General features: G+C 34.3%; 1 protein-coding gene and 1 long non-coding RNA gene across 2 annotated transcripts; one reads left to right on the top strand and one right to left on the bottom strand.

Annotated features, from left to right (window-relative positions):
* Window positions 1-1143: 1143 nt before the first annotated feature.
* Window positions 1144-2148, bottom strand: LOC134215107 (uncharacterized). The gene is made up of 3 exons (XR_009980029.1): window positions 1776-2148; window positions 1578-1667; window positions 1144-1510 (listed from the first exon to the last, which is right to left on the bottom strand). It is a non-coding gene; the product is annotated as an uncharacterized LOC134215107 (long non-coding RNA).
* A 2984-nt stretch (window positions 2149-5132) lies between these two features.
* Window positions 5133-7277, top strand: LOC134215112 (nuclear envelope integral membrane protein). Its single transcript, XM_062694366.1, has 2 exons — window positions 5133-5315; window positions 5377-7277. The coding sequence occupies exons 1-2, from the start codon at window positions 5246-5248 to the stop codon at window positions 6789-6791; spliced, it is 1485 nt and encodes a 494-aa protein (XP_062550350.1). The 5' UTR covers window positions 5133-5245; the 3' UTR covers window positions 6792-7277.
* The last annotated feature ends 2584 nt before the right edge of the window (window positions 7278-9861 follow it).

The following is a 9861-nucleotide window of genomic DNA, read 5'->3' on the forward strand; positions in this document are numbered from 1 at the left end:
TTAGTCCACTTTTCTCGAAGGTGGGTGAAAAATCACCCATTTCTGAGTTTTATCATTTCTCCGTGTTGCACTTCAACAACCTTGATAGAAACAACCGGTGCGAGAACAAGTGCATAAATAAAATATGAACGCATTTCGTTCCTATACTAGACACTCATTTGGATGCACATTGGTGGGGATCGTCTTAGGCAGCAAAAACTCCTAAAAGCACATAATCAACACTATCTATCCGTCCATAACCTTAATTGCATCGAAAGCATGCAAAAATGTATCGAAATCGTTAAACTAAAATTTTAAGTCTATTTTCATTTTTTTTTCTCCGGAATAGGCCTTCTTGATAAGTCATTCTGCATTTGCTTGTCATTCATAGACCCTTTGTTTACGGCTTGTTTCGAAAGTAAACACGGAATAAGGCTTTTCGGGAGGGGAAATTTTCTCTCTCCGAGGTCGGGCCGATGACGGTTCGGAAAAAATTCCCGTTATCGGCCCGAAGTTGGAGAAGGCTTATCCCAGACAGAAAAAAACGAGTGGCTTGGCCGTTTTTTAGGGTGGACCTACACATATTTTGAAAATAACACGTTGTAGGCCCAATCAAAAATTAGTTTTTTCTAAGTAATTTAATTGAAGATGCGAAACATTTTTATACTATTAGTAGCTATTAGAGGATGCTATCGAAGGGTGTTAAAATTGAAATTGTTTACTTTTCATTGTAGGCCCTAATCAATTGTTAAGCGAGATCTCTCATTATTGAGTTCTCCAAGCGCAGTTTTTCGTACACTAACGTCACTGTATAGAATATATAAAGTAAAAGTGCCCCATAAAAAATCCTCCCGACTTTCCCCAAGACTAAATCGGTTCACGTCGGTAGGGTCGACCGATTTTGTTCCCGACGAATTTATAAATTGTTTCACCGAGCCTTATGGGACTTTTACAGGGAAGGCAGCCGACGCGACGACAAACGAAATCGCTAGACGAACATCAACTAAATCGAATGAACAATAGGTCAATTTCATTTTAAATGATGTGTGACAAAACCAGATGAAATAGGGTGATTAATCGGTTTATTGAATTTCATAATGGAGCAGATAAGACTAAATCTATAGATTGATCGGTGTAAAAAATAATGATAATAGACGAAATATGGTGTTTAATCTGTTTATTGAATTTTATCATAGAGCAGAACCGACTAAATCCATAGATTAGTCGGCATGGAACATAATGAAAACAAACCAAATCGAGGGTTTAATCGATTTATTAAAACGGATGGCATGTGTGACAGTACTTGAATCTGTCCAGGTCGAGATATTAAATGGACTTTGGTTTAGAAGATTATCGGTTGGTAGCTGAAAATAATTGATTATTTAATAAAATTTTACTTGATTGAGTGCAGTATATGAAAGACTTACATTACTAGGACTACTGGGTATCATAGCACCGGATTCTTTTGGAATTTCAATATAGGGTATTCGGCATTTCTAACCTCCCCTGTGTTACCATCGTTCTCCAACTTCTGAAAATGATGAATGAACAGCATAGTGAAAATGATTCAGCTCTATAAACAGTAATCCACAGTTTACCTTAGATAGCCATTTTTCTTTTTACATACATGCCAATGTAGGCAATTCCGATACAAATGAGCACACCAAACAAATTTTCATTTCTTTCACCTGAAATTGAAATATTATAATTTTTGTGAATATCGGATTTGCTCATTGGTGGTGACCTAAAATGAATTATCCTGCAGAACTTGAACAGAACTACATTTGATCACTTACCTTGATTATCCGGTCTTCCTTGATGTTCCGGAACATTCTTGAATATGTCTCGATCTGAAAATCTTACAAATAAGGTCATATTTCAATAATTAAATATCATATACTTACTTTGTTTATTCTATGTTTATGAACACAGGAATCCGATTTCATCTGTATATCAATCAAACGATCAAAATAAACACCAAATAAACAATCAATCGAATATTTAACCGATTAAATAGGCAACCGATTGCTCGCGACTTAATCGTTCAATAAATCTGACGACGAAAATATGTAGCCTACGGTAATCGACGTCGTCGGTGAAAAAATAGGTCGACTTGGAAGGTACCCGATTTCGTCGGATGATGGTGAAATTTCGGAGCTGTCAAATTTTTTATGGGGTGGGTGGTAATCTTGTTGCGGCAAAAATATCACAAATACTTTTGGAGGAAGACAGCACACATTGACAGGAATACTGCGAAGTCACGCACACCTCCATTCATTTGGAGAAGTCAATAGGATCCCTAGTTATTTACTACATAGTACTTTAATACGCGTATAATTTAATTTTAATTTAATTTTAATTTAATTTTAATTTAATTTTAATTTAATTTTAATTTAATTTTAATTTAATTTTAATTTAATTTTAATTTAATTTTAATTTAATTTTAATTTAATTTTAATTTAATTTTAATTTAATTTTAATTTAATTTTAATTTAATTTTAATTTAATTTTAATTTAATTTTAATTTAATTTTAATTTAATTTTAATTTAATTTTAATTTAATTTTAATTTAATTTTAATTTAATTTTAATTTAATTTTAATTTAATTTTAATTTAATTTTAATTTAATTTTAATTTAATTTTAATTTAATTTTAATTTAATTTTAATTTAATTTTAATTTAATTTTAATTTAATTTTAATTTAATTTTAATTTAATTTTAATTTAATTTTAATTTAATTTTAATTTAATTTTAATTTAATTTTAATTTAATTTTAATTTAATTTTAATTTAATTTTAATTTAATTTTAATTTAATTTTAATTTAATTTTAATTTAATTTTAATTTAATTTTAATTTAATTTTAATTTAATTTTAATTTAATTTTAATTTAATTTTAATTTAATTTTAATTTAATTTTAATTTAATTTTAATTTAATTTTAATTTAATTTTAATTTAATTTTAATTTAATTTTAATTTAATTTTAATTTAATTTTAATTTAATTTTAATTTAATTTTAATTTAATTTTAATTTAATTTTAATTTAATTTTAATTTAATTTTAATTTAATTTTAATTTAATTTTAATTTAATTTTAATTTAATTTTAATTTAATTTTAATTTAATTTTAATTTAATTTTAATTTAATTTTAATTTAATTTTAATTTAATTTTAATTTAATTTTAATTTAATTTTAATTTAATTTTAATTTAATTTTAATTTAATTTTAATTTAATTTTAATTTAATTTTAATTTAATTTTAATTTAATTTTAATTTAATTTTAATTTAATTTTAATTTAATTTTAATTTAATTTTAATTTAATTTTAATTTAATTTTAATTTAATTTTAATTTAATTTTAATTTAATTTTAATTTTAATTTAATTTTAATTTAATTTAATTTTAATTTAATTTTAATTTAATTTTAATTTAATTTTAATTTAATTTTAATTTAATTTTAATTTAATTTTAATTTAATTTTAATTTAATTTTAATTTAATTTTAATTTAATTTTAATTTAATTTTAATTTAATTTTAATTTAATTTTAATTTAATTTTAATTTAATTTTAATTTAATTTTAATTTAATTTTAATTTAATTTTAATTTAATTTTAATTTAATTTTAATTTAATTTTAATTTAATTTTAATTTAATTTTAATTTAATTTTAATTTATTTTAATTTAATTTTAATTTAATTTTAATTTAATTTTAATTTAATTTTAATTTAATTTTAATTTAATTTTAACTCTTGCGAAATCTCAGAAGTAATTCCTGAATGCTTCTTTTAAGTAACTCCTGGAGAATTCTGGAGAAATCTCAGTAGGAATTCCTGGAGGAATCTTCCTTCGAGGGAACTACTGAAAGTATAAGGAAGAAATTTCTGGAGAAAGACCTGCAGGATGAATTTCAATAGGAATTCCCGGAGGAATCTCCAAAAGAATTCCTGGAAAGATTTCTGGAAGAATCTCCATAGAAACTCGTGCAGAGATATCCGAAAGATCTCCTGGAAGATACTCCGAAAGAACTTCTGGAGGAATCTTCGAAGGAACTCTTGGGATATCTCAGAAGTAATTCCTGAATGCTTCTTTCAAAGAATTGCTGGATGCATCTCCAAAGGAACTCCTGAAGAAATCTCTAGAATTATTCCAGAAGAAATCTCAGTAAGAATTCCTGGAGGAATCTCTCAAGGGACTCCTAGAGGAATCTTCGAAGAAACTACTGAAAGTATTAAGATAAAAATTCCGAATGAAGCTTTGAAAGACCTGCTAGGAAAATCTCAATAAGAATGCCTGGAAGAAGCTCCGAAAGAATTCCTGGATGCATCTCTGAAAGAATTGCTGAAGGAATCTCTAAAGGACTTCCTGAAGGAATCTTCAAAGAAACTTCTGGAAGAATCTCCGAAGTAATTCTAAGATGCCTCCCTGGAAGGATTCCTGGAAGAATCTCCACAGGAACTGCTGGAGGAATCTCCGATGGAACTCCTGGAGGAATCTCCGAATTAGTTCCAAGATTCCTCCCTGGAAGAATCTCCGCAGGAACTTGTGCAGGGATCTAAGATAAAATTATAATTTCATAATACATTACCTTAATTAAGCTAAATGTGGTTAATCTAAATGTATAACAATTATTTTGGTAAATATAGAAAATTTCTAAGACGATTTTTATTGATAATTTATTTACATTCATCTGTTACTCGAGGCAGTTATGTATATTATGTACATTCTGCCTCGGATGACAGCTGAATGTAAATAAATCAGCATGAAAGCCCTTTCAAAACAACCCTCACAACTCCCTAACCGCTCACTGCGAAACATTGCTAACGTTATACTAAAGTGAGGCTAACAGGTTAGATTAAATTATGCAACTTACATAAACATATCTAACAAAAGTGTTGCAGATCTGTCTAATTTTAGTCTCATTTTACCCTAATGTTAGTGAGAAAATTAGAGTAACTTTCTAACAGGTTACACTCATGTTAGGGTCAAGTTAGAGTAACCTTGTTTGCTGGGTATTAATATAATGTAAACTGATTACGATCATTATAAAGGTGGGAATAGTAACGCTCTTTTTAATTTTCATCACTTTTGGCATCACTGCTCTGCTGTTGTTCGGTTCCATATCTTCAGCTGTCAGCCACACATAACCTCAAAATGCGTTTATTTTCAAAAACGGTTTGTTTACGTTTATGTGATTGCACCGCAGCATAATCGGCATCGGTTGGATGCATCCAGTTTCATAACAAAATCTTTTATTAAATGCGATAAAATATGTTAAAACTAGTGTTAAGTCTCTTTGTGCTAACAGCTTTAGGTTTGGGGATAACTTCAGCTGCAACGAGTAAGTAAATTCACCGAAGTAAACAGACCCTGATGATGATTTTATCCTTTTTGCTCCACAGTCAACTACTTATTGCCGGATGGCGTCATCCAGTACAAACCGGACCGGTCCAACATCTACCGGCCGGGTTTGCGAACGTACTGCTACCGCGGCAAGGAGAAACAGCTGATGCATATGTTCGAGACGGTTTTCCTGAACTTCGAGTGCGATCACGATGACTTCAGTCAGTACGAGGGCGGAACCCCGGAGGAAGTGCGGGCCCACCACGAAACGGAGCAGAGTCTGTTCTCGTTCAACCTGTTGTCGAATAGTCGCAAAAAGGTAATTAAAATGGACCCATTCAATCAGAGCTGCATCGGGGTGGTCTCCGGGGACGAGTACACGGTCCGACTGAACTTGATCCGGATCGACTTCTGGCGGATGATCATGCTGGCCGTGGGGGTGTTCGTGTTCTTGTCGTCGGCCAAGTTGAGTGACAATGCGCTGTTTTATTACATTTGTGGCATTTTCCTGGGGGTGTTTGCGAGTTTCCTGGTGGTGGTCTACATGGCCAGTAAGTTGTTTCCCCGGAAGCCGATGATGTACGGAGTGATGCTGGGAGGCTGGACCTTGGGAATTTACTTCGCCCAGATGTTGATGGACAATCTGCGATTGATTTTTGTAACGTACCAGGTGTACGTGTTTTGGTATATTCTGACCACGGGTTTCATCAGCTTCGTTATCTGCTATCGGATGGGACCACCGAAGAATCAACGCAGCAAGGATCTCATCAAGTGGAGCTTGCAGTTGGCTGCACTGGGGGCAGTTTTCTTCTCATCCGCCTATCGGGAAGCAACTACTGGACTATGTATCGCAATGTTAGTATTTTACTATTTTCCTAGAAGTGTTCTATTGCGGATTAGATCATTCTATCGACGACGTTTTCCACCAAAGCGTCGTTTCCTGACGAATGAAGAGTACTACGAACAGGGAGTACGGGAAACTACCAAGGCTCTTGACGAATTGCGAGCTTATTGCAACAGCCCTGACTGTAAACAATGGAGCACGGTCTTGAAACTGCGAGATCCTTCTCGCTTCGCCTCTTTCATGGAAGGTACATCCCATTTGATGGACGACGAAATCCTCGAGTACGAGACATCCAACGCCAATCAGGAAATTAGTGACGACGAGGAGGACGGGGAAAAGGGACAGGGCGATTCGCCACACATCCTATCTGACGATCATTCTGACGAAGAAGAAGAGACGGAAAGACCACAGGCTCGCGTGACCCCATCGCGAGGACCAACCAACTACAGGAAGTTCGCTCAACAACGATCCATGGTCCAGAATGGACGAAGCCTGGCCAGTACCAGCACACCGACGAATACCTCGGTGAGAATGCTGAATGGGAACCGCAGCAGTCGCAGCCGGAGCAGACAACCGGCGCCATCTGCTCCTCCGCCAAACGATTATGAGTTCAGTGAAGATGAAGAGTGATATCGATGAGGAAGAAGCATCGCAGGGTTATTTATGAATACATAGGAACTTTTTTTTCTCCAAGTAAGGCTTTTTTTGTAAATAAGTTTTTCGTTCCGCTGCTTTTCTGATTTCTTTCTTGCCTAGTTTTGTTCAAATTCAACCACTCGCTGTCGCTACTCGAACTTAACCAAACGTAGATATAGATTTAAGGCATTCATTCGAAATGTGCTGCGTGTTCTCTCTTAACGATAATCTAGTTTCGAAGCTCGAAGGAAGCACAGAAGCACTTTTGAGATCTTGATACTAATAGGAGCTTTTGGAATAGAGCTAACGTACGTTTTGTAAATTGTAACAGTTTGTGTTAGTATTATTTCCTACAAACGTGTCCGATATCCTTCCATAAATTGAGATACATTTCATAAAAATTAGGTAATTTATAATAATGAATTTTTGATAACTCGTAAAAATTACTTAAATGAAAAAGATCCTTATTGTGAAAAATGATTACATTTTTTTTATTACATTACATTTTTCAATACTTTGTTTTTTTCTTAATTAGGCCGTTACAAATATTTAATTCACTTTTTGTCCTACTGGTCTCCGAAAGGTCAAGGGGGGGATAATAAAAATAAATATTAAAATGAAAATAATAAAAAACTCCTCGGATTTGTTAAAGAATGTATTGAAAATCCTCAAAATTATCCGAATTCTATTTTGTTGCCCCTTCAAAATATTATTTTTTGGAAAAAAAAAAATCCGAGGGGGGGGGGGAGACAAAACAGATTTTAAATATTTGTATCGGCCTTATTATGAATTTTGTCATTTTGGGTCATTGCTTCACCCATCATAAAGACTATAAGCCATATTAGCTCTAGGGCCTCCCTAGGGCCCAACCTGGGCCCCTCTTGAGATACTCCTCGAGTGGTAGGCTCTGTAGCGGAGAATAAAGTTAAAACATAGCTTATAGAATATTGATATAGGTTAATGTACGCGTTTCGCGGGACGCATTTTTGGAGGATCCATTTTCAAGCCAGTGACGCAATCCAGATAGGCGTCCCGCGTTTCGCAGGGCGCTTGCTGGTCACATTAATATACGTGGATGGCAAAACAAGGGACAAGATGTGAACTGAAAAACGGTAGAGGCCTTCCTGGCCGAATGTTAATTAGGGCTAATTTCTTTGGTCCTAGAAAATAGGGTATATCATTGGACTGCTCTTTTAAGTATGATTATAAAGTCTGCTGGTGAGCGGAATCAGAATCTTTTTTACTTTCAAGAAGAATTCTGCTAAAGTGAAGCGAGACAAGCGATCGCGTACACAGCTGGTGACGTAAGAATCAGGACATGGACCAAATAATCAAAATCGTGCTAACGATTAAATTTACCGATTCTAGGTCTAAACGAGTGGGAAGAGAAGAAGTTGACGGGGTGGTGGATGCGCCCATAATAATGATGACAGAAGAAGACTCAAAGTTTGCCGATCCAGCTCTCCTCTTTTCAGGAAGCAAATGAAGACTGCGAGCCTGGTAGTATCGTCTGTCAGCGGGTTCCTCTTATACTGCAGGATATTCCGTAGCTCTCCCTAGGAACTTGTTTCTTACGGTATCGACAAAAATTCCGGAATATCTTTGGAAAACTCTTCGGAATTCCCTCAGGAAACCCTTAGGAAATTTCTCAAGCAATTCTTCGAGATTTCCTCGAAAATCTCTTCAGAATTTTCTCAGAAAACGCTTCAAAATTTCCTCGGAAATCATTTCGGGAATTCTCGAAGAAACGGTTCGGAGTTTCTTAGGGAAACGCTTCAGAATTTCTCAAAAAACGCTTAAAAATTTCGGAAAACATTTCGGAATTTGTTCGAGAAACACTTCGGAATTTCTTTGAAAGTCACTTCAGATTTTTATCGAGAAACGCTTCAAAATTTCCTTAGAAAACATTTCGGAATTTCTTCGGGAAACGCTTTGGAATTGCTTTGGGAAACAATTCAACTTTCCTAGAAAAAATCTTCAGAATTTTCTCAGAATATGATGCAAAATTTCCTTGGAAAACATTTCGCAAATTCTTCGGGATACGGCTCAAAATTTCCATGGAAAATATTTCGGAGTTTATTCGAGAAACACTTCGGAATTTCCTCGAAAATCACTTCAGATTTCTCTTGGAAAACGTTTCAAAATTTACTCTGAAAACAATTCGAAATTTCTTCAGTAAACACCGAATGTTGCGAGAAGTGAGCCTAGGCCCTTTGTGTAACTTCCACATCGCTGCATCTGTCAAACTACAACAGAAAGCGTGGAGTCATATTTTTCACGTTGATTGACTAAGAAATTCTCTATAATTAAAACAAGTTAACCGATTAGTTAAACTATTAGCCTAAGATTGAAGTATCGCGAGTTGGACTATTAATTGTTATCTTTATGTTTATCAAGTGAGGAAAAACCCTTTTCAAACTCGTTGATTCAACTAACTAAGGCACATCGGTCCTGTAAAATCTGAAATAATTTCACATCTACTGTACATAACATAACCTCGGTGCACCTAACCTCGAACTTTACCTCCTCCCTATGATTGCCAGCTAATTGCGAACTGAAGAGAAAACTAACTTTTGAGTCACGCAATAAAAGTTACGGACTACAGAAAGTTTTCCACAAGCTCAAAAGTTATGAGCTCTCAAGGGAATAATTGTTGCCGAGGTTGCACTCGACCGGAAGATGCTGACGATATGGTATTGTCGCGCTCTTCTTAAACGCTCAACTCTTCGCGGTGATAACGCGCAAGCAAAGATTGCGCAGCAGCGCGCCCATAAGCTTTTACACAGGGTGTGAGTCTGTGCTGTTTAATTGAATAAGCCGCCGAATGGGGTTGCCATAGTTGAATAGCCGCCGTGTGTAAAGTAAATGGGCGCGCTCCAGCGCAATTCAACGGAGGCTGATTGAGATGATCACGATCTGAGTGTTTATCTTGGGATGCATAATAGCTTGTGACAATTGTAGCCAGTGGTGGCATTACAGCTGCGCAGGAGTAGGAGCCTCTGTTGGTAACCGTTCGTGGCGCTGCAACAGCTGCAATAAGCCTTCTTTGTACGGCTCAGTTGCC

This window comes from Armigeres subalbatus, chromosome 1 (assembly GCF_024139115.2).
Source record: "Armigeres subalbatus isolate Guangzhou_Male chromosome 1, GZ_Asu_2, whole genome shotgun sequence".
NCBI classification, from domain to species: domain Eukaryota; kingdom Metazoa; phylum Arthropoda; class Insecta; order Diptera; family Culicidae; genus Armigeres; species Armigeres subalbatus.

Bases quoted from the DNA above. Each gene is read 5' to 3' on its own strand.
- LOC134215112 (XM_062694366.1), top strand. From the start codon at position 5,246: ATGTTAAAACTAGTGTTAAGTCTCTTTGTGCTAACAGCTTTAGGTTTG. The intron at 5,316-5,376 runs GTAAGTAAATTC...TTTGCTCCACAG, and splicing joins GATAACTTCAGCTGCAACGA to TCAACTACTTATTGCCGGAT.